Here is a 25,713-nt window from a genome sequence, read left to right on the forward strand (position 1 = left end):
GTGGAGCCAAATGGGGTGAGGAAGGCAAAGGGTTGGGTGATCACAAGGGCATGCCAATCACTTGGAGGACCTTGCTTAAACCTCTGCTGTCTCAGTGTGCTCACAACTGAGGTCCTTACTCAAATTCCTGCTGTCCGTTTCCTACCCAGTGGTTTTTTTCAGTGTTCCCTGCCTGGTGGCGTTTTTGTAGGTGCCCACACACAACAGCCCCTGCTCCAGCAGGGTCCTTGATCTGACAGGATCCGAAAAGTCAAGGTCAAATTCCCACCAACCCACTAATCTCTGGCTGGTCTGCAGAGTTCACAGAAGCCACCTGGCTGGCTCGTTTTGGGCAGTTTGTGTAGCCCAAGAGAGTTCGGCCAAATTCCCCACCAGTGGGCACACCCTTAGGTCCTCTCCCGGGTAATCAGCACTGCCCCAGAAAACACAGCTAAGATCCTACCAGCCTTTCTCTTGCCAGGTTAGTTCCACAACAGCTCGGCTGATAGCTCCGGGTGATGGCTGGATCTGTGGTGGTGCCCTGAGGTCACAGGTTTATGGTGGGGGCTGAGGTGCATGGTTGTGGAGCTGTGGTTGTGGAGTTGCAAGCGTGCGGGGGGAAAGGGAGGAAAGCAAGGGACTAGGCAGGTAAGGAGCACAGGGCTTGGAGACTATCACCAAGAGGTGGGGGCAGGGCCTGTGCGCTGCTGGGGGTTTATGCAGCAGCACCCCGTGTGTTGGTGGTCACACAGTGGCGGGTAGTCTTCGCTCCTCTGGAGTTCCGCGGTGGGTGGCTGACTGTTGCTCTTCCCGGGTCTCTTCCTGGTCAGTCGTCTGGCGGCAGAGACCTTCGGTCTGGCGGCGGAGTTCTGGCTGGGGGTAGAATTTTTTTCTCTTCTGTTGGGAGAATATTTTCCTTTCTGCAGCTAGAGCTCTTCAATTTCAGGAAGTGCTTTGATTATATACTGATATTCCTCCTGCCTTTTTTCTAGTCAGCAGAATCCCAATTCAAACACCCTTGGACATATCCTGTGTGTCATTGGGCATATTGCAAACCACCTTCCTCAGAGCACCCGGGATAAAGTGACTGGTGAGTGTCTGTTCTAGACTCTCTGTTGGCAGCATGGTACCTCTCATCTCTGTATTCTCTCTATTTATTTCCATTTTACTAGTGAGTACTTGTTGGGTTTTGACTTCCTTTTCAGATGTTATCAAATGCAAGCTTAATGGATTTCAGTGGTCTCTAGAGGTGATCAGTTCAGCAGTTGATACTTTGCAAGGACTCTGTAGAGCATCTGCAGAGACATCTGTAGAGGAGCAGGTAAGAGTGACTTCTTGTCATTTAGAATTTATTTGTACTTATATATACTGCTCTTTACACTTAGACACACTGCTCTTTCTGTTTTGAAATTACCTTATAACTAAAGAACTAGTAAGGATGTATAGCCCTTAGCTTCCATTACTACAATGAGGATAATTTATAGGACAAGCAGTTGCTTTTGGCTGCTGGAAACGTTTGGTTTTCTTACTGTGCTGCAATCCCAAAGGCACGTGATTTGAATCCACCAGCTGTTCCATGGGAGATAGGTGGGCAGTCTGTTCGCATGTAGTTTACTGCCTCAGAAAACCTGCCAGTGGGTCAGCTGTGATTTGGTCAAGATTTGACAGTATACAGTAATAACATTGATCTTAGGTACAAGTATCATAGTAATTCAGCCTGCTGGTGAATACATGTTTCCGAGAGAAAATTCTAAAAAGCTGTATTTTGATGAGATAGCCTGGCTACTTACTGTCGTTTCATATACCCTTCTGCATCACCTCTTCCCTCGTTCCAAGAATTCTTGGGGTGCTTTTCCACTTACTTAGATTCCTTCAGAACTGAGCAGAAAACAGCAAGAATATTAACACAATATAAGAATATAACCAATGTCATGGATCCTGATGCCTAGAAACTGTGCAATGGAAGTGGGTTTTACCATATTTTTTTTTACCAAAAATAAGATAACATAAGAAAAGTAGTAATAAGAAAATAGTTATAATGTGTTTTAGAACAAGTGAGAGTAAAAAATCATTTTGATCATTCTCCTGTTTTACCAACAGTTTGACAAACACTGATCAGGTTCCCTCATATGGGATAGTGGCTTTTGAGCCTTGGCTTGTCGTTAGACTGGGCACCTTCCTGAGACATTCCTTGTATTGAGGGAAGCTTACAGATACACTCAACATAATCACTGCAGTAATATCGTCCACCTTAGGCCAATGTAGAAGCACTGCAGTGGAAGCAGTGAGCCTATGTACTTTGGAATGCCTTCCTAGGACAACTGCCTTAAGCATTTAAGCGAGAGATACAGAAAACTTTTCTCTAGTGAATAAATAGATGTTTTAGCTTTTTTCCTTTTCATTTCTGCTGTTTATTGAAATAATTCACCACCTGCACTTGGCAGAATGGCAGTGAATGGCAGAATGGCCTGTTGGGGGAACAGTGCTGTTAATGGTTTCCTAGAAGTTAGGACACCAAGGCCATGGTTGCCACATGAGTCTGACTCCTACTGCTTTTGCCCTCACGGAGTAAATGCAGAAAGAAGTATTTTATAAATGTGAACTCACATAGTTGTTTATAATCTAACTTAGCCAAATTTTCATAGCAAAATAACCGACTAAAAATATGCCATTTTAGCTTAGGCTAAATTTTGGAAACACGGGAAGATATAAATTGGAGTGCCTAGGGTTTTACATACCTTATCTTTTCTTCATTTGATGATGTTAGCATTTATTCTGAGAAAATTGAGCTTGGTGAGTAGTAGTTTGGTAGATGATCTGGATTCTTCAGAAATGGTCTTGACCTCACTGCAGGAGTTACTGAAGCAGGTGTGTGTGGATGTGCTTGCTGCCTGTGAGCACTGCCTCTCCAACATAGTCCTCAAGGAAGGCGGGGCCGGGAATGTGGATGAAGACCTGCTGGTAAGCACCATTCTCTCTTCATCACTGTTTCTCTCCCTTTCATATCAATTGGATTAAAAAGAAAAAATTATGGTGTGGTGGGCTTTTTAAGTATTATTATGAAGAACTCTCCTAGACTAGAACTTAACTCTTTTTAGTAGAAACATATTGATAATGTACTTTTTTCTTATTTAATTGTTACTGTATGGGTGAAAAATATTTGGTATTATAAATTTCATTCAGTTAGATCCTGTAAGAAGCCTATTAACACAGTATATCACAAGCTTGATAAAGTCAAGCTTAAAAATTAATAAGGAATAAGTGAATGTTTTTCCTTGTGGTTGATTTATTTAAGTTATAAAATATCTTCCTAACTGTAGGAACATCACACTGCAGACATGGAGAATAGTACTGAGCATTTTTAAAGTAATGTCTAATGAAATGTGGTGCTTTCGAATCAAAACACAGGTGACCTTGATACCACTAAATTGTGTTAACATTAAATCCCAGCTTTAGGAATTTTCAGTGCAATAGATTCTAAAGGACAAATAAATGAGTGTTGATTTGAATGGCTGTTGCCAACAAAATGTTTTGTGCTCCTGTCTGGTAAAGAAAATAATGACCCGCTTGTTGGTGTCCTTCAGTATAAACTCATCTTTTAACCAGATCTGGCTATTTTCTGTGTCTGCTTAAAGATTAATACAACACCTCTCTTCTGTGGTCAGACCCTGCTTTGCCAGGTAGCATTTGTAGTTCTCAGTGATTGAAGGAAGACTATGCTTAGAAATGGTCTGCTCTTTTAACAATAGACCACTTTTAATGATTTCAGTTATGACTATGCATGATTTCAAGAATAAAATGTATCATTACCAGTCAGAATCAGGACCTTCCCCCCGCCTTTTTTTTTTTAAATACAAGAAGAGTAGTGTTAAAGGCCTCCCGGACAGAGTCCAGTGCCATCATGCCAACTTCTGGCCATCAGGCCCTGTTAGCCCACAAAAATGCCAGTTAGTTTTACTAGCTACAGGAAAATGCTGAACAATGAGAATTTCAAGAAATACTTGTGCACACTTGAACATGGCATTGTGCAAGATTGCCACCTTGCTCAAGACAGACAGATCATATAGGACAATGACTATATGATCATCGCATCCTGAGCACTTTCATCCAGAACATCATGGATTTCCAGGATGGGAAGGAGTTTGAAGAGGATCTGACGGGCATAAATGACCATCTGTGCATGACTACAGTGAGCTGAGAAGGAGATAAGCTAAAGTGTGCACAAGAGCGAGAAGAAGGGCGGCAGCTGGACCAGTGGCTAGAAGGCCGTGGGCTGCACCTGGAGATGAGAGTGGAGGGTGTGGTCTGCAAGCAGGTATTCAGGAAGGTGCAGCGAAGCCCAGCAGACAGCTGGGCTGCAGAAAGGAGTATGGGAGGTGCAAACTGGGATCCCCTTCTTTGCACTGTATCAAGTAGAAATACCCAGCCTGTGCCTCTGGGCATCTGTTAGTGGAATCTGTCATTTAACTTTATCTTTTACTTTTTCTTAAAACTTAAAAGAGCATCCCAATGAAAGTGATTTTTGCTCAAGAAAAAAAAAAGAGCATGATCTGTAAAATAGACTTCACCTGAAGTTTCTAGAGAAGTTCTGTTCAAATTCATGTGAGCAGATCCCTGCCCAAAATAAGAAAACTATGTATTATGTCCAGTGAGTATATCCCCACAGGGTTTTTTCCAATCATTAAATGTCATCAGAATCTACTGTTCATTCAAAATCATATGAAAAACTTCTGCCCTATAATGTTTACTGCATACTTCTTTGTTGTTGTTGTTATGTGCCACTGAGTCACTTGCGACTCATAGTGACCCTATGTACAAGAGCCCTAAACCCCGTTCTATCCTGTGCCACCCTCGCCATCTCAGACACACTCATTCCCACCATTCCACTCTTGCTTGCCTGTGATAGTAATGATATCGTTTCATAATTTCCACACTCTGTTGGGTCACCTTTCTTTGGAATGGGAACAAATACTGATCTCTTCCAGTCAGTTGGCCAGATGGCTGTCCTCCAGATTCCTTGGCAGAACTTAGTGAGCACATCCAGGGCAGCGTCTGTTTGTTAAATAAATCAATTGGTATGCCATCAACTCCTGGAGCCTTGTTTTTCCCCAGTTCCTTCAGAGCAATTTAAACTTACTCCTTCATCACCATTGGGCTCTTGCTCATATGTTATTTCATGAAATTCCTCTGTGTCAGCCATTTCCTTCTGATACAGTGACTCTCTGTACTCCTTCCATCTTCTTTTGATACTTCCTGGATCATTCAACATTCTACCCAAAGTATCCTTAAGTATTACCACCTGTGGCTTGAATTTGTTTTTCAGCTCCTTCAGCTTAAGAAACGCTGAGTGAGTCTGGCCCTTTTGATTTTCTGACTCCTGCTCTCTGCACATTTCATTGTAGTATCTTGCTTTGTTATCCCAAGCTGCCTTTGGAAATTTTCTGTTCAGCTCTTTGATTTCTTGATTTCTTCCTTTAGCTTTGGCTTCTTGGAGTTCTAATGCAATACTCAGAGTCTCATCTGACATCCATCTTGGTCTTTTCTTCTTCTTCAGTCTTTGTAATGATCTTTTGGATTCTTCATGGACAATTTTCTTGATATCTTCCCAGAGCTCATATGGTCTATGCTCATTAGTGCTCAAGGCCTCAAACCTGTTTCTGAGATGGTTTTGAAATTCGAGTGGGACAGACTTAAGGTCAAGTTTTGGTTTCTGTGGACTTGATTTAATTTTCCTCAACTTCATCTTGAACTTGCGTATGAGTAGTTGATGATCTGTCCCACAATCAGCACCCGGCCTGGTTTTCACTGCTGATACTGAGCTTGTCCAGCGAGTCTTTCCACAAATGTAATTGATTTGATTCCTATGCATACCATCAGGTGAGATCCATGTGTATAGCCTGTGTTTATGTTTCTTATAAAAGGTATTTGCAATGAATAATTCATTGAATGTGCAGAACTCTATCATTCTATCTCCAGCCTTCTTTCTCTCCCCAAGCCCGTGTTTTCCAGCTACTAATCCTTCTTCGCAACTTTTGCGTTCCAGTCGCCCATTACTATGAATGCATCTTGATTGCATATTTGATCAATTTCTGACTGCAAAAGTTGATAGAAATCTTCTATTTCCTCCTCTTTGGCTCTCGTTGTTGGTGCATATATTTGAATGATAGTGGTATTCACTGGACTTCCTTGTATGCATATGGATACTATCATGTCACATTGTATTTCAGGATTGATCTAGAAATGACATTTTTAATTACAAAACCAACTCCATTTTTTTCTCATACTTCTTTACTTTGTTAAATAATTCTTTATTAAGATATATAATCTTTTTCAGAATTTTATTAAATACTCTCATACGATTGACTTTTTTAACCATAAAATAATCCTTTATTTGACATCACTTTTCCATTATTGAAATAAAAAAGAAATAAGCAATATTAATGAAAATTTTAGCTGCATATCCTTAGTAAACACACAGAAACAGTGAATCTGAGGAAACTATAACTAATACTTGTTTTAGTAAACTAATCTGGCAAGCAGATTGGAAATACGTATTGAAGTACAAGATAGGTTTAATGTCTAAAGAAATAGAATGCAAAGATATAAAAGTGTTTATCAGAGCTAAATAATATAACAATAGCAATGAAAAGTAAATAACAATACAATCAATATGCATATTGCCTTAATGGTGGAATAAATTACGATATTGTGGTTTAAAATGACATGGTTTATCAAACATTTGTTTAAAAGAAAATATTCCTAATAATGGTAGTAATAAGTTCAAACTTTAAAATGATGTTAATTGGGGTTGGTTTTTTTTTCTCTTCAATATAAAATGTTGTAATTGTTAAGTGTATAAGAAAAATAAACTTAAAGCCATGTGACTATAAAAATACTTTGAAAAGATCATTATGTACAACAATAATAATGGGGCCTTTATGTGGTACAAAAAGAGCCAGGGCCATGTTGGGACGGCTCTATCTGGCCTTAACTTCACAAAGGGTAATTGTCCCCACCAACAGCATGAACAACACAAAATCAATTCCCATATGATCAGCCACACTCCTGCACATCGCAGAAGCAATCTTACTGCTTTAGAGCATCCAGAATCTGATAGGATAGCTCACAGACCACATAGAACCATATTTAGAGAAGTCAAAAGGCTGTGATTCAGGTTAGTGACAGAACAAAATCACTCAGGACAGCTGTAGACATGTGCTTTTAGGAGCCTCATTCTTGAGTCTCATGACAGAGGTACAGAGCTCTTGGTCTTGCCAATTATGGCTAACTATTCCCCCTTCACACCAGTTATCCAACCAACTTGGGCAAAGGCTTTTAGTTCTGGTTCCTTGGAGAGGAGTAGCAGTTACAAGGTCAGCTCCATCTCGTGTTGGGTCTCTGGTCCTCTGCTTCAGCCGTGGCCGCTGTTGCTGTAGACCTGGCTGGTGCAGGAACTTCTGGCCTGCAGGGCACAGAATGCTTGCCTGCTGTGCTTTACTGGTGGTGAGACTCAAATCTGCTACCTCATCTGCTCAATTTAGAGATGAGACTAGCCATTCCCCTTATGGATAGGCTAACACATCATATTCACATATTCTCACCCATCCACATGACAAAATCAGGCAGTGTCTAGAGAAGCCATTTTAAACAATAAATCCTTAACACCACAGGTGATAAGATTATAAGTGGGTGGTTATATATTCTAGTATGCCCAGGATAATTCTGATTTACCCCTTATTGTCACGCCGTAATTATGAGTAGTACACTCTTTTAGTTATAACAGTAAAATCTAGACTGAGTTGACAAAATTATATGACGACCCTAATTCTGAATGAACCTCATTACATAGTGACTAAATTTTTTAAAATAACCGTGTATTTTTACTAAATATTGTATAAAGTTTTTCATTTGAGGGAACAAAAAAAAAAGTATTTCACTAAAATGTTCTTAATCTAACTAGAGTTAATTCTCTTTGCCTTATTTTTTACTACAAAACTAACTCTATTTATAGGTGAGATGCATTTTTACCTTAGGAGATATAGCCCAGTTGTGTCCAGCTAAGGTAGAGAAGCGAGTCTTCCTTCTGATTCAGTCCATTCTGGCTGCTTCTGCTGACGCGGACCACTGTAAGGCACTTGAAATTATTCTCCACCCTGTGCTACCTGTGTGTGACTGTGTCAACCTCTGAGGTACTCTACCTATACCTATACCTTTGTTCTCTTTGTCTTTAGTAGCAGCATCTCAAGGCGACAGTGACACCCCTGCCTCGGAGCCACTATCCCAGTTCAGAGGCTGTGCCATGCCTTCTGTGATTAGAGCACATGCCGTCATTACCTTAGGTAAGGATTGCTCATGGGGCAGCATGGGCTGCAGCTATTTTGTCTAAATAAGCCTAACCACTCTAATGTGCTGTGTACTCATTTTGATATGCTAGGCTTCATTCTTTTCTCCTTTTTATGATTTTTTGAAATAATTCTCATAAGGGTATTCAGCTCTACCGGCCTCAGAGTGCTAGCAAACCAAGACTTTCAGACTCAGAAGACTCTCTGTTATTGTTAGGTGCCTTCGAGTGGTTTCTGATCCCTAGTGACCTTGTCCACAGCAGAATGATGCACTGCCCGCTCTGACCAGCTGCACAGTCACTGTGTCAGTTCATCACGTTGAGGGTCTTACTCTTTTTTTCATTTTTCTGTCAAGCATGATGTCTTCCTCCAGTGACTAACCCACCCTGATAACATGCTCTGCGTATGACTGAACTTGTTCCAAGACACATTTGTTTATTCTTTTGGCAGTCGTTGGTATATTTTACTATTACTTACCAACACCACAATTCAAAGTTGATTTTTAGTCTTCTTTATTTAATGTTTAATTTTCCCGTGCATATGAACTGATTAACAATACCTTAGCTTGTGTCAGGTGCACCTTAGTTCTTAAAGTGGTATCGTTCCCCTTGACCATTTTGCAGCAGCTTTGCCCAATATAAAACATCTTTTGGTTTCTTGACTGCTGCTTCCATGGGCATTAATTGTGCATCTAAGTAAAATTAAATCCTTGACAGCTTCGATATTTTCTCCACCTACCATGGTATTATTTATTAGTCTAGTTGTGAGAACTCTTTTTTTCTGAGGTATAAATCTATACTCCGTTTCAATAGTAAATGTTTAAAATGTTCGTTTTCTTTTAATATTCTTAGTTTTCAGCATGTGTTACCTGCATCTGGCAGGTTGTTAACATTATATAGAGAGGGACTTTCTGTTTGTTTGTTGTTGGTTTTTTTCTTTTCTTACCATGAACTGCATAATAGGCAGTGTTCTCAGTTTGGGGAAAGGAAAAGTAAATTTTCATTTCAGTTTGTAAAAGATGATGGTTTATTTGATACTTTCCATAACTGACTGGTAAGCCTATTAAGAATACTTATCCATGAACTCCTGTCATTGATCTTTGATCTCTGTGTTACCATTCAGCTTTTAAACCCGTTAGTGTGTTGTGTGTTATGCTAGTTAAGACCTAGGAATTTGTTTTTATAATTCATCCTGCTAAGATTAGCATAGCAGACTATTTGTAAGAAGTTTCAGATCAATATAGTCCCAGATGTTTAATCAACTGTATAAATCCATAATTTTTAACATGGACAGCTGCAGCCATGGCTCAGTTCCCCAATTCCTCTATAGCCCTTGGGTTTAGTGATTCACTAGAAGATCTCCCAGGGACTTCAGCATGATAAGGGAATGACTCAGGTGACCATAATTACGTAGGCTGGTTTTGGAGAAACTAGTGAGCAAAGGGCCAGGATCCTGAAGACTGTCAGTTGTGGCACAGCTTGATGGTGACAGTGGTGATACAGGCAAGATACTGTGTCCTACGTGAGTGATCAAGAAGAGAAAGCACATAGCACTAAGGTCTTGTGAGCTTATATAAGGCTTTAGCGGGTAAGACTTGTATGCCCTCCTAATCCTCTCTCCTTAATATAATAATTATTTCAGCACAAAGAAACAGTTCATGAGTGGCTAGGAAAGATATCTGAATGGTAAACCCTAGACCCCCAGAGAATTTCTTTTTCCCAATAATTAGGGTTATTTTTAAAATAGAGAATTACAGATAAAACCAAATCACACCCCAGGCCCTTCTCTTAAGTATGAACACAAAATAAATAAAATGAACAACCTTTCCTACTTATGTACCTCAGAGTTCCCATTATTTAAAAGATATTCTGCTTCCTTAGGGAACATATATAGTCAAGGATAATGTTGTTGTTCTTATGTGCCGTCGAGTCACCTGTGACTCATAGCAACCCTATGTACAACAGCCCTAAACTCAGCTCTGTCCTATGCCAATCGCACTGTCTCTGACACTCCCTTCCCAATTACCCCAGTCACTGAATCAATCCACCACATCGAGGGTCTTCCTCTTCCTCGTTGTCCTTCCACTCTCTCAAGCATGACATCCTCTCCAAGGACCGGTCCTTCCTTGCAACATGTCCAGAGTATGTCAGACGAAGCTTCCAAATCCTTGCCTCCAAGGAGCAGCCTGGCTTCACCCTCTCCAGGACAAATCTGTTTGTTCTCCTAGCAGTCCATGGTATATTCAATACTCTTCTCCAAAACCACAGCTCAAAGGCATCAATTCTCTTTCCATCATCTCTAGTCATTGTCCAGCTCTCTGATACATAACAAGTGATTGCAAAGACCATGGCATGTATCAGGCACACCTTAGTCTCCAGTCTGACATCTTTGCACATCCAGCACTTTAGAGAGGTCTCTAACCAGACTTTCCCATCGCAATATGCTGATGCCAAGAGTGTTGACTGTGGATCCAAGCAAACCAAAACTATGAAACAATCTCAAGCTCTTCACCATCCATTGTGATGCCCATCGGCCCAGTGGTGAGAATCTTTGTTTTCTTGATATTGAGCCTTCCATACTGAAGACTGCAGTCCCTGACCTGCCACAGGAAATGCTTTAGGTCCTACTCAGTTTCAAGGGTAATAGGTATCCTTTATTAGGTTTTGTTGGTCACTTTCCATGCTAGTGGTTGTTGTTGTGTATGATTGAGTCAGAACAGACCCATAGCTTACCCTCCTGCAGGTTTTCAGAGGCAATAAATCACACAGGAGGAAATTGTACATCTCATGAAGCATCTGGTGAATTCAAACCACATACCTTTGAGTTAGCAGCCATTTTCTTACCACTAAGTCACCAGAGCTCCAGTTGATAACTTCAGAATTGAGATATTCTCTTTAAAAGGGAATAACTTTATTGACATGAGAGAATGTCTCATAGATACTACATCTTGTGAAACTTCTGGGGAGTTTATGTTTTGTTAAGATGAACCAAATCCTGACGATATAGTGTATAATATATTGAACTATTAACTGCAAGTTTGACAATTCAGACTCTAAAGAACAGAGAGGTGCAGTGTCTTTCCATAAAGGTTTACATCCTAGCTAAATGTCCATCAACAAATGAATGGATTGAGAAATTGTGCTACATTCAGAACAATGGAATGCTATCCAGCACTAGAGAACAAATATTTTGTAAAATACTGTATAACTTGGGAAAGACTAGAGAGCATTATACTGAGTGAAATACTGCAGTCACATAAGGGCAAATACTGCATAAGGGCAGTATTGTGAATATGGGATAACTGAATAAGATGTGTATAAATGTTTAGAAGGGAAAGGCGAGAAGAGGGTTAGGAAAAAGAGAAGGAGGAAAAATCATTGGTATAGCAGATGTTAATGGTTGGAGGGAATGAAGTAATGGGAAAGGTTCAGTGGGGCTTGAATAGATGGGGTGATAATAGGCATTGGGCGATGGTGATAATTATATAAAATATAATGTATAAGCAGGAGTGGCATCCACTACCTGAATAACATGCCTCTGGAAACTATGAACTTTGATAACTCTTGATAGTTGTAGAGGGGCTTCAGGTTTTTTGTTCATAGGGTCACTATGAGTTGTGCTCACTTGAAGGCACAATGATTCAGAGCCATCTTGACGGCAGTGGTTTTCACCTTGCTCTGATCTGTCGGGCTTTAAGTTTCTTGTTTGAAATGTTTTATGTGATGTTTTAACTTAGATTAAATAACACCCATAACAAGGTTTATGTGGAGAAAATTTAGATATCGAAGGAGGACAGAGTAGAATGAATGAGACATTTCCTTCTCCTCTGCAATAGGAAAGTTGTGCTTGCAGCATGAAGACCTAGCCAAACGGAGCATCCCAGCCCTTGTACGCGAGTTGGATGTGTGCAGTGATGTGGCTGTGCGCAACAACGTCATCATCGTTATGTGTGATCTCTGCATCCGCTACACTGTCATGGTGGACAGATACATCCCCAATATTTCTATGTGTCTCAAGGACTCGGATCCATTCATCCGGAAGCAGACCCTCATCTTGCTTACCAATCTCCTGCAGGTAAGAATTAGACATCACCCCAAAACACCTCCACCCCACCTCCCTGCCTCCCCCACATCCCTGCCCCAGCATAATTGTTTCTGGTCTGGGAAAATGTATGAAGAATTTTGAAAATATGCAGTGTTATAGTTCAGTCTAAAAATAACTGACCTCATTGCTGATGAGATTTTCTAATGATTGCCTTTTAAACAGATATTATTTCTTCATATTCACTTGGGGTGTTTATTTAGGTGTCCTGTCTAGCATCATGAAACAAGGGAGCATCCTGTAGAGTGAAACACTATGCAAAAAGTAGTGAAAGTAGTTCTTACTCTGATTCTGCCACACTGCTTAACCTTGAACAAGGCAGTACTTCCCTGGTGAACTCACTTGGAAAAATGGAGGTCTTTATATTTACCCTGTCTGGAGTACATAGACAGTTCTTGTAGGATTTACAGGAGACCTTGGCACCAGTGATATTACTGATGTCAGATGGATCCTGGCTGAAAGCAATGAATACCTGAAGAATGTGTATTTATGCTTTATTGACTGTGTGCATAGGCATTTACTGTGGATCATAACAAATTATTGCTAACATTGAGAAGAATGGAACACTTAATTGTGCTTATGCCAAACCTATACCTAGACCAAGGCTATCCCTAGACAAGGGAGCTCTGCTGGCCTAGTGATAAGACGCTGCACTGCAGTCCCAATAGCACATGGTTTGAATCTTCCAGCTGCTCCGCAGGAGAACGATGTGCTATCTCTTTAATCTGTGTGCTGTGCAAGTTTTTTGAGAAGCTAGACTCGGTGAAAAATCATGTTGCTTCAGGATTAGAGGAAGATTTATCAATAACCTTTGTTATATAGATGACACAACCTTGCTTGCTGAAATTGAGGCAGACTTGAAGCACTTGGAGCCAAAGGTTAAACACTGTAGCCTTCAATATGTATTATGTCTAATGTCAAGAAAAGAAAAATGCCTGCTACTGGGCTAATAGGCAATATCATGATAAATGGAGAAAAGACAGATACTGTCAGTGACTTTGGGATCCACAATCAGTACACTTGGTACCAGCAGTCAGGAGATAAGGAGACATACTGCACTGAGCTCTGAAGGTTTAGTGGTAAGAAGCTGCGCTGCAATCTGAAAAGCATGTGATTCATATCCACCAGTTTTTCTGCAGGAGAAGGTTGGGTAATCTCCTCCCCTGCAATAAGTATTTCGGAAAACCTGCTAGAGGGTCAGCTATGGGTTGGTTTCATCTCAACAGTACACAGCAACAACAGTGTTGCATTTGGAAAGGTTTTAGTGAGAGACCTCTCCATATTATTGAGGAGTAATGATGTTAGTTTAAGGAGTAAGATGTGCCTGATTCAGGCCATGGTCTTTTCAGTTATTTGCCATGTATCTGAGAGTTGTACAGTGACTAAGGATGACAGAAGAAAAATTAATGCCTTTGAGCTGTGGTGTTGGGAGAAGAATGCTGAATGTCCCAAGGACTACCAAAAGAACAAATAGGTGGGTATGTCTTGGAGAAGGTACTCCTTGAAGGCAAAGGTGATGAAGCTTTGTCACATACTTTGGGTATGTTGCCAGGAGAGGTTATTTCTTGGATAATGACACCATGCTTAGATAGGTGGATAAATGACAAGAGGAAGACCAAATGGACATGAGTGTGTCAGAGATTGTGAGGATGGGACAGGATAGGGTAGAGTTCAGATGTTTTTTTTATAGGGTTGCTATGAGTTGTACTCAACTCAGTGGCACCTCACAACAACAATAGACTAAAGAACCTGGTGGACTGTAAAGCTCTGAAAGCAGTAGACCCTAAATACTAAATACTCTTACATGTTGAGAATATTGATTTGGTCTCTGAGAGAAAATTATATTTGATATTTTATGAAAGGGATTTAACTTTATTTCATAATAGCTCCTCTGAGATGGGCTAGTAATATATATATAATAATAAAATTTCAGTTTTTATAGTATATAAAATTATGTGTCAAGCAGTTATTAGTGGTCTAGTAAAAAAAACTAATGTTCTCTCTCTGTTTACATAATCCAGAAACAGAGCTAGCTATGTGGCCCTTTTACATCTCGAAATGTCGAGCTATGCGCAATAAACATCTTTCCAATAAAGAGGAAAATTGATGTTGCAGATACAGATAGTCCTCCACTGTTTGTCACTGTCAATTAGTACATGTTTTTAAGATGATTGAGGAGTTTGTGGCAACTATATGAGCTATTGAGCTCTAGACAGATTGGCTGCCTGACCATTGTGATGTTACAAAAAGTTAGCAGTTGTTTGTATGATGAATACTTTTTCAGTGTATATGTTAATATTCATCCTAAAACATGCTGATTTCTTTGTACAGGAGGAATTCGTGAAGTGGAAGGGCTCACTCTTCTTCCGATTTGTCAGCACTCTTATCGATTCACATTCAGATATTGCCAGGTAAATCTTTACCCTCAAATGTCTGATGACTAAAGCTTTATCTAATTACTCATCTACGTTGATCTCCTTTCCTTCCTTTTGATTAAGAGTTGGCATTGGATTTAATGAACCGTCAGCAGTTGCCAACCATCCCCAGAAGAACAATGATTAAAACTTCAGCTGCTAACCCTCAGGTCAGCAGTTAAAACTAGCCAGCTACTAGATGAGGCAGTCTATACAAGATCACAGCATTGGGAAACCTGTAGGCAGTTTACTTCTATCTGACAGTCACTGTGAGTTGGAATTGACTTGACCATGAGTTTGGTTTTTTCCTGGTTTAGCAATTGCCAGAAAAATTAGCTGATTTAAAAAATAATAAAAGCTGTACAACAAAGTTGTATTTTGGATGCTTAAAAAGAAATAAAATTTGCTCAGATTTGCTAACATTATCAGCTCTTCCTGAAGGAGTGATGAAGACCTGCTGTTATAAAATTACATAATATAATTTTATTAATTACATTAAAAAATTGTATATTATAAAATTATGTAATTCCTTTGCTCAACTGTATGCTGTTTGTATATCCTACTAAGCTATAGTAGCTGTTAGCAGTTGACTTACTATGTTGCTTTCCAAGCCAATAAAATATTAGCTTTAATAAGGAATTCAGACTTTTAAGTGTAAAACTTCTGAGGAAGAAATTCTAGGAGTTAAAATAGAAGTTCAGTGTGAAATAGAGTGTGCAAATTGCAAGACTGTTGAAAATGAGAATTAGTAAAGGGACTTAATTTTATAAGTGTTATCATTTTCCTATACTGTAGTTTTTATTCCAAATTTTATTCTTTTTTGTTGTAAAGAATATATACAGCAAAATGTTCAGCAGTTCTGCATATATAACTTAGTAATGCTGGTGAGATTATTGCGCTGTGCGACCGTTCCCACTCTCATTTTCTGAGTTATTCCTCCCTCAGGGCCTTTTTCTGATCTTTCAAATTGCTTTTGTCAATATGATCCCACATAGTACTTTTTTTTTCTTTTTAGCATAGTTTTTAAAAGAGTATAATACTCAATCTTTTGTTACTAGCCAAGTTAAATTATTGTTTTAAGATTATTTCAGGAGCAATTATTATTTGATGTTTGAAGATAATCTCATTGCAGTAGGTTTAGGGATTCATCTAGCCTCTGCCACTCCAGAAAATTTGGAGCAACAAATTTAAAATTCTGGGAATTAATTTCTGTTGTAATTTCTCTTCTTTGAATCAGGATTCTTCCATGAGATATTTATTAAAAAATAAAAATGTTCAGAATGATAGCCAGGCACCATCCAATAAGTCTGGTTTCATGATGAAGGAGGCACTTGTTCCTCAAGGCATCTTTCCAAGGAGTGGACCCTCCTTGCATTGTGTCCAGAGTATGTCAAGACTAAGCTTCAGAATCCTTCCTTCTAAGGAGCAACCTGGTTTCACTCTCTCTAGCATGAACCCATCTGTTCTCTTAGCTGTCCATGGTATATTCAATACTCTTCCCCAACACCATAGCACAAAGGCATCAATTCTCCTTCTGTCATCCCTAGTCATTGTCAGCTTTCTGATGCATAGCAAGTGATTGCAAAGACCATGGCCTGAATTAGGCGCACCTTAGTCTCCAGACTGACATCATTGCTCTTCAGTACTTTGGAGAGGTCTTTGACAGCCAACTTTCCCAATGCAGTTCATCTTTTAATTTCCTGGCTGCTGGTGCCAAGAGTGTTGATTGTGCAAACAAATGGATAGAGAAGCTCTGGTATATTCACACAATGGAATACTATGCTGCATTGGAAAACAAAGAATTCATGAAATATTAGTCAAAATGAATGACCCTGGTGGACATTATGCTGAGTGAAATATCTCAGTCTCAAAAGGACAAATAGTGCTTAGTGCCACTGTTGTAAAGCGGGACTGACATCGGAGTTGGAGGGAAACTAAGAAGGGGTAAATAATATACACTACATTGAAACAGATGAGGGGAGAGTACTCTTTAGGAGGAATATATGATTAGGTATTATTGTCATGACAAGAGTCCAGAATGAAACCTGCATAGTGGAGTGGACTGTGGGGGAAGGGATTGTATAACAATGAAAGATTTTTTTTTTTACTTGTCAAAGAGAAAAGCGAACTGCAGGGGAGGGGTGGGCAATAATGAATGAATGGAAATCCAATCAATAATTATTTTTTTTTTAAGAGTGTTTATTATGGAGCTAGGCAAACTAAAGCTGTTAACAAGCTCAATTTCTTCACCATCTGTCATGATGCTGCCAATCAATCAGCCCAGTGGTGAGAATCTTTGTTTTCTTGAAGTTTAGCTCCAATTCATATTGAAGGCTACAGCCCTTGACCTTCTGCAGCAAGCGCTTCAGGTCCTCCTCAGTTTCAGCAAGCAGGATTGTGTTACAGCAAAAGAAAAAGGACCTGATTTAAAAAACAAAGGATGTGATAAATTTATAAAACCTTTGTTCATCCAAGGATTTTATCCAGAAAATGAAGAGAAGCTATTGACTGGAAAAATGTCTTTAGAAACTGTATATCTTACAAGAATTTAATAACCAAAATATAATACAAATAACTCAATTATAAGAGGAACAAAAGAAGACATTTATACAGTTACCGAATACGTGACAGGATGCTCAGTACCATTTGTGCCTTTGATTTGGACTGGCTCATAGTTGACCCTCCAGCAAGTTTTCAGAGGCTGAATTTACCTGAGAGAAGATTGTCCATTTTTCTCCCAGAGAGCAGCTGATGGATTCAAGCTGTGTTCCTTTGGGTTTGGGTTCCTTACCACTGGGCCACCAGAGCACCCTCAGTGTCATTAGCCATGTCATTGTCAGCAGGTTGGAACCAATTCATAGCTGACCTCCTTTTGTTTTGTTTTTAGACTGTAAATCCCTTGGAAGGAGATAACCCATCTTTCTCCTGTAAGCTACTGGTGGATTTGAACCACTGGAAATGATATAAAGAAATGGAGCCTCATAAGAGAGAGGTGGTCTTTGGGTAGCTCCCTGCCAACTGTGTCAACAGAGCTACCTCATTAGCCATCTGAGACCTCTGGTTCAAAGCCACCGTGAGTGGCTACACCAGCTAAGTATAATTAGGCAGCACTGGTGGTCTGGGAGTAAGTGGCTGCTTGGCCAAACCAGTGGCACTTGGTATGAATCCATCAGCTGCTCCATGGGAAAAAGACAGGCATTCTCTTCCCAGGTAGTTTACTGCTTCTGAAAACCTGCTTGGGGTTTAGCTGTGAGTCAGTTCTGACTTGACAGCACATAGTAACAGCATGGCAGAATCCACCCTACTTAGGAAAAGTTCTTTGTAGGAGATTCATCAACAACCTGCATTATGCAGATGACACAACCCTGCTTGCTGAAACTGAGGAGGACCTGAAGCACTTGCTGTAGAAGGTTAAGAACTGTGGCCTTCAAGGTGGATTGAAGCTCAACATCAAGAAAATAAAGATTCTCACCTACTGGGCCAATTGGCAGCTTCATGGTAGACAGTGAAGAGATTGAGATTGTTAACAGCTTCAGTTTGCTTGACTCCACAGTCAACACTTTTGATACCAGCAGCCTGGAAATCAAAAGATGAATTGCACTGGAAAGTCTGCTGTTAGGGACCTTTGAAGGTGCACCTGATCCAGGCCATGGGCTTTGCAGTTACATGCTATACATCAGAAAGCTGGACAATGACCAACAGTGATAGAAGGAGAATTGATGCCTTTGAGCTGTGTATGGTTCTGGAGAAGAGTATTGAATATACCATGGACTACTGACTGCTAGGAGAACAAACAGGTTTGTCCTGAAGAGGGTGAAACCAGGCTGTTCCTTGGAGGCACGGATTCTGAATCTTCATCTGACATACTTTGGACATGTTGCCAGGAGGAACCCCTTGGAGAGGGACATCATGGTTGGCATGGTAAAGAGACAGTGCAAGAGGACAACCCTGGATGAGATGGATTCACTAGGGTATTGACGGTGGGTGATTAGCTCAGGATAGAGCAGGGTACAGAGCTGTTGTACATGGGGTTACTATGAGTCACAAGTGACTCAACTGTACATAACAACAACAACAACATAAATACGTTTTAATAAGGGCCTCTCTGGTTCTAAATATGATTCATTCAGAATTCCATGTAAGAATGTTTGTTTTGTTTTGGTTGATTCTAATATCCAATGTGAAATAATGCCTTCACATAATAAGCTAGTATAGGATAAAGGTCTAATTAAAGGTCTTCTGGAGCCAGAAGTAAAAAGAAGCTAAGGCTTTAATTTTTTTAATTGATTTTATTTCATTGAGAAGGAGACAGATCATTATATAACACCTTATCTTTACATTGCATCTGTAATTCTTGCTACAATATGATCTGTAACCCTGGACCTGGCAAAATTAAGAATATTTAAAATGTTTTCAAGGAGTACTACAGAGAGCAGTGTTAAAGCGAAGGGCTCCTATGTGAAATGTAGGTGGTCTGCCTGTACCAGCTGTTCCCAGGCAGAAGGTGGATAGCTTTGGAAACCTAGGTAGTTCTAATCTGCCCTGTAGGCTCACTGTGAGGCAGGGTGGACTTGATGTCAGAGAGGGTTTTGTTTTATGTTTTTAAAATATACTTTTAAATAGTGAAGCTGGAAATTAAGATTTTTTTTTTTTAGCTCCTATGCATTTATGTTGAAAAGTATTGATTAAGGCATAAAATATATACAGGGCCTGTTTTCCAGGAAATTAGAGCATGAATCTGAAAGAAATCAGAAGCCTAGCTGAAGAGATAATCCTTACATAATAGACTTATGTGCTGCTTCTACTATTTTAATAACAAAAAACAAACCCATTGCCATCAAGTCTTCTAACCCATAGCTACTGTGTTGGAAAGAGCAGGCCTGCCCACAGGATCTCCAAAGCTATAAAGTGCCTCATTTCTTAACCATGGGGCAACTTGTTGACTTACCATCAGCCTCTTGTTAGCCACTGAGACATTTAACCACTTTGCCACCATGCTGCTCACTATTTTAGCACTTTCTCTTAATCCTTTCTATTTATTTCTTCAATCTAAGTTTGTTACAACCAAGAGTTTCAACATAGCCCTAATATGCAACTTGAAAAAGTGGATGACCACCGTTGCTGTTAGTTTGTTTCCACTTTTTAGGCCAAAGGCCTGGCTTGTCTGCTCACATTATAAATGCATCTGCTAATGTAGCTAGCTGATTTCTAGAGTCACTGTAGTAACAGAATATTGAGTTAGTTTTTTAGTCCTGGAGGATTTCCTAAAGATTGTAGCATTTGCAAAGCTACTGATGTTTTTAATTGGTTGCATAAACTCCAGCTTTGGGAACTGCAAAATACCATGGTGATAATTTTCCTTCTCTCCACTAGATGGTGGCATTGTACTACTAGAGGGATGTTGTTGTTTTGTTGTTATGTGCTGTCGAGTCGCCTGCGACTCATAGCGACCCTATATACAACAGCCTTAAACTCCGCTCTGTCCTGTGCCAATCGCACTGTCTCTGACACTCCCATCCCAATTATCCCAATCACTGAATCAATCCACCTCATAGAGGGCCTTCCTCTCCTGCGCCGTCCCTCCACCCTCCCAAGCATGATGTCCCTCTCCAAGGACCGGTCTCTCCTACAACATGTCCAAAGTATGTTAGATGGAGCCTCAGAATCCTTGCCTCCAAGGAGCCACCCGGTTTAACCCTTTCCAGGACAAATCTGTTTGTTTTCCTAGCAGTCCGTGGTATTCTCAATACTCTTCTCCAGCGCCACAGCTCAAAGGCATCAATTCTCCTTCTATCCTCCTTGGTCATTGTCCAACTCTCTGATGCATAACAGGTGATTGCAAAGACCATGGCCTGTATCAGACGCACCTTAGTCTCCAAAGAGACACCATTGCTCTTCAGCTAGAAGGATAGCTAAGTAATAAGTCAGCCTTTTTTAGTTTAATGGAGCAATGCTTTAAAGTATAAGGAGGTGGAAGACCAGAGCCCCTCTAAAGCAATAAAAGAATAGACTAATGTGGTTAGTGGTAAGAAAAGCCGCACTGCAATCCCAAAGACACACGGTTCAAACTATTAGCTGCTCTGTAGATGAATGGATAAACAGTTTCCTACCATGTGATTTACAGCCTCTGAAAACCCACTGGAGGATCAGCGAAGGGTTGATTCCAACTGGACAGCACAGAAAAATATGATTTCAGGGGAGAAAAAGCAGAGGTGGCTTAGTTTGGGTGGAAAAGCAGTAATTGGAGATCGAGGGGATTTAGTGAAATTGTTGCTAGGGAATATTCCAAGTGTATTGTGATTACAAAATGGTGACAAACTGATTAGAGACAGCAGTGAAAACAGGACATTAGACGATTAAGGCAGCAGACAAAAACAAGTCCCTGTGAGCGATGTCAGGTTTAGGATGGGAAAGGAAATGTTGGGAAATGATAGGACCTTCACAATAACAGAGTTACTGCATGAATCAGAGGGAGAAGTTGTTTTTTAACTAGTAGGAAAAGTTCTCTACTCTGTCTCCTTCTTCCCGGTTGCCTCACCCAGCTTTTGCTTTCCTTCAGAGCACCTTTGCCAACATATTTTTTATTGATCATATATGTATGAGACATGTATCTGTCAGAATATAAGCATTCTATTCTATTCTATTCTATTCTATTCTATTCTATTCTATTCTATTCTATTCTATTCTATTCTATCTCTTCACAAAAGCAGAGCTTTTGTATTTATGCTCTATCCTGTATTACTAAAAGAATGAAACCTAGTAGTCAGTCAGTAAGCCTTTGAATAAATGTGAATAACAAAGTATCATTAATAAATATGAAAAATACATTCCTCACCCATTGATTCTGCAGTAAGAACAATTTATTTAGGAGCTTGATTGATCATGGAACCCCAAGTACAGAGGTCACAACAGCAAAACTTGAAGGGTAATAGAAGAGTAATGGGGTGTTATAGCCAGAGAAAAGAAGCTGAACAGTGTAGGAAGAGGAGAGATGAAGGCGATTAAGAGAGGCTGCGCAGAGGAGATTGTCCGTCTTTCTCCTCGGAGCAGCTGGTGGATTTGAACAAGCAGCTAGACAGTCCTACAGAGTGTGAATAGAAATAGCTGTGAGGAACTTGCTTCTCAACACAGTCAACTGTAGGAGACCAAAGGGGTAGCATATGCCAAAAAAACAGTGTAGAAGACAGAAAAGGGCGGAAGAGATGGACAAATGCAATTGACAAATCCAAGGAGAAGGTGAAAAGAGTACTTTTGAGGAAGTAGCAACTAATGCCTTGAAACAAAATGTGTTTAAACCAGTCTGTTAAAGGGAAACCAGTTAGCTCTGTAAATTTTCGCCCAAATTATGATTGTTGTTAAGTGCCGTTGAGTCGTAGGAGACTCATAGCGACCCTATGAAGGAGAGTCCTCGACGCTAAATTATGATTAAGGTTCAAAAAAAGAAAGAACTTGCCTGAAGTTTCAGATGGAATTCTGATGTAAATAGATCTAAGCCCCAGTCCTAATATAACACACGGGTTAAAGGCCAGATCTGAAATATAAACCCATGAACAATGTCTTTTATTGAACACACAATTGATCCAAAATAGCATGTGACATTTGGCTAAGAAGGAAATTGGGAGGGAGAGGGAATCAGATTTTTGTGTTTCCTCTCAGTGTGAAAATGAATTTAAACCATCTCTTTCCTTTTGGCCCTACAAATGTGATTTGGAGTCTTAGAGAATAGTAATTTCTTTCTACAAGGTCATGATTGCTCAGATTTAGCTGATCTTCCTCTTGTTTTTCTTATAATAGAATTCATTCTGAGCGACCTCTCTGGATGTTGGTTGTTGGAAGGTGCCATTGAGTCAATTCTGATGTTTAGCCACCCCAAATACAACAGAATGCCACATTGTCCTGTCCTGCACCATATTCACAGACTCCCAGCACCCCAGCCCCCTGCCTTCAGGTGGATTCTGACTCTTAGTGGGCCTCCACTGGGTTTCCAAGGCTCTTAATCTGCAGGGGGAGATTGCTGCATCTTGATCCTGTGGACTTGCTGGTGGTTTCAACCCCTCCAACTTTCCAGGTAGCCCCCCAAGACAGAAAGCATCCTGCAACAAAGGCTCTTTAAATGCCCTTTAATTCAGTTTGTTATGTGTTGTGTTAGGTGACATCAAGTCAGTTAAGATTCCCAGTGACCCCAGTCCTGTGTCACCCTCATGATCTTGGTCTTGCTCAGACCCATTGTGGCATTCTACCTGGCTCTTGTTATCTTGAAGATCAGGAGAGGTTGGGAGATGATTTTGTTATTGATGTTGTTGTGTCCTGTCAAGTTGAACTGACCCATGGCTGACCCTTCAGAAGCATGAGATGAGATTGCCATCTTTCTCCCACAGAGCAGCTGGTGGATTTGTACTGTGTACCTTTGCCTTGGCAGTGCAGTCCTTGATCATTAAGAATTTCTTAGAACTGTTGACATTTTCTAATCCCAGCACTTTTCAGGGCTATCTTTTGTCTCCCTAAGGGAATGCCCCAGGAAATATTATTGGAATGTTCATTTCTCTTAGCATTTCAGCTGACAAAACCCAAAATAGGTTTACTTCCTCCATTTATCAAGTTAGCAGGCTACGTGAGTATTAATTAAGACTTGTATAGAGTCTTAAACCTGTCAAGGCTGAGACTTACCCTTAAAAGTAGGAGTACTAGATACACATTGAGTGATGCCTGGATTCTCTTGGTACACAGTTAGCTGACTCTGCTTTCAGCTCAGAGCATCAAAACCCCTGGTGTCAATTCTGTTACTTTTGAGTTTACTCTGAATAATATGTTAAGCCAGCTATTCACCAGGAATAGACAACAGTATCCTGCTTGCCTATGTGTATTTTCTTTTAGCTTAGTCTTAACCTAAAATATGAATTAGGTTAACATTTGACATCAAAGCTCAAAATATCCCCTTTTATGAGAATCACTGAGTGATACCTGATTTTAGACTTCTAAATAACTTGAAAGCTGACAACATTATGTAGAATCTATATTGACTATGTTCTGTGCCATTATAGCCTAAACTGTAATAAAATACAAAACACTTCACTGCTGGTTTCTGAGGCTGTATGTCACATGTGAGGAGATGACTCACTTTTCTCCCATACAGCTCCTGATGGATTTAAACTGCCAGAGAGACACAGCCTTTGGGTTAGCAGCAAATTTCCCCAGGTACTCTGCCACCAAAATCAAGTACTGTTGTTCTGCGGCTGTTGAGTACCATTGAGTTTGAACCGACTCATAGCTAACGCTCTAGCTAGTTTTTAGAGGCTGTAAATCGCACAGGATGAAATTGCCCATCTGTCTTTTGAGGAGCAGAACCCCAAGATTTTGGTATGGCAGCACAGTTCTACCACAAAGCCCCCAGGGTTCCTTCCTAAATAGGAGAGGAGGCAGACTATCTCTGATTCTTTAGAGGATATTTTTTTCTTATCTTTGTTTCTCAAAATTTTCTCCATTCATTGTCACAAATGTTTCACTAAGGTAACTTTGTTTACAAAGAACATCACTGGATGCTGTGACCTCCTTTGCCTTTCAAGCCTGGGTCTCTAATGAACACAATTTGTATAGAGGTAAAGTTGTTCTTAGAGCACACAGGTACATTTATCTGGTCTTTAGAACATTTCTCCTTATCAATCCGTTTTTGTACTTAGAGGTGAAGTGCTCCCTTATTTCCTAGTTGAAGATTCATGACATGACTGTCTTTAGATCAGCAGTCAGTTACTTAACCACTGTACTACCAGTGCTTCTTGAGGGAAACATTCCCTAACCTCCTGCCACCAAGTGGGTTTGGACTCATGGTGCCCCCCATTGGGTTTCTGAGGCCCTAAATCTTTAAGGGAGGTGGTTGCTCATCTTTATCATGGAGAAGCTAATGGGTTCAGACCCCTTTCCCTTTTGGTCAGCAGCATAGCCTGTAACCTACAGCAAAAGAACTTGAGGAGGCCTTAAAGGAAGGGCCATAGCCAGATGGGAAGTATTGGAATTGTCTTTGTCACTGCGCCTTTCCAGGTGAATTGACTGGTGTTTCTGTTATTTGGAGATTGAATTTGGCATCTGAAATGAAATGGAAACGTTTACCTGAATTAACACTACCTTAGGCTGACCTCAAAGAAAAACTCAGTATCTAGGCAGCTTTCACCTTCTACAATAATAAATTTGTCATGTAATCTACAGTTGAGACTTTGCCTGTTAACATTTGGCTTTATTATTGTTGTATGCACTGGACTATAAATCAGAGAGAGAGAGAGTTTGTGTGTGTGTAGCCTTGCTTATAAAGCTTGTATACATTGTGTTTGACACTGTTCTTCATTCACGTTGTGTTTCATATAATCAGTCCCATTCATTGTTGTTGTTGTTGATTGTAATCTCATAGCAACCCTATGAACAAAAGACATGAAGCCTTTCTATAACTGTCATCATTTCTCAAAGTTCATAGTTTCCAGAGGTATGTTAAGAAGTGGATGCCACTCCTGCTTCAAAATCTGTCTTAAACTGGGAACTTCACTAAACACTATTCACCATGAGTAAATGTTATGGCATTTGATACTCATTGGCACAAGTTTCAGCATCACAGCAACCCCAGGTTAGCTCAGTACAGCAAATTGACAGAAGAGTGCTGTATCACTGAGAAGGATGTTCCCCCAAAATAATAACAATCGACTTTTAAATATAGAGGTCCTCTCTGAGGTCTTGTTGACTCTAAACAAGATGCTTAAATAAAAAACAACCAATATAGTATGTTGTTGTTATGTGTCATTGAGTTGCCGGCAGTGTATAATGACCCTATGTACAGCAGCTCTGAAGCCTTCTCTGTCCTGAACCAGTCTCACTAATTCTGACACACCAACCCC

The 25,713-nt window shown here is 40.1% G+C and overlaps 1 protein-coding gene across 1 annotated transcript in view; it reads left to right on the plus strand.

Annotated features, from left to right (window-relative positions):
* Positions 1 to 25,713, plus strand: part of NCAPD3 (non-SMC condensin II complex, subunit D3) — a 133,575-nt gene that overhangs the window by 78,302 nt on the left and 29,560 nt on the right. The window contains exons 18-24 of the mRNA XM_006892853.1: positions 972 to 1,069; positions 1,185 to 1,300; positions 2,833 to 2,940; positions 7,991 to 8,105; positions 8,211 to 8,318; positions 12,157 to 12,395; positions 14,754 to 14,833. Of these exons, the coding sequence (XP_006892915.1) occupies positions 972 to 1,069; positions 1,185 to 1,300; positions 2,833 to 2,940; positions 7,991 to 8,105; positions 8,211 to 8,318; positions 12,157 to 12,395; positions 14,754 to 14,833 (864 nt within the window). The remainder of the gene's footprint in view (positions 1 to 971; positions 1,070 to 1,184; positions 1,301 to 2,832; positions 2,941 to 7,990; positions 8,106 to 8,210; positions 8,319 to 12,156; positions 12,396 to 14,753; positions 14,834 to 25,713) is intronic.

Source organism: Elephantulus edwardii, unplaced genomic scaffold (assembly GCF_000299155.1).
Source record: "Elephantulus edwardii isolate Elephantulus edwardi_28Jun2011 unplaced genomic scaffold, EleEdw1.0 scaffold00120, whole genome shotgun sequence".
Lineage (NCBI taxonomy): Eukaryota > Metazoa > Chordata > Mammalia > Macroscelidea > Macroscelididae > Elephantulus > Elephantulus edwardii.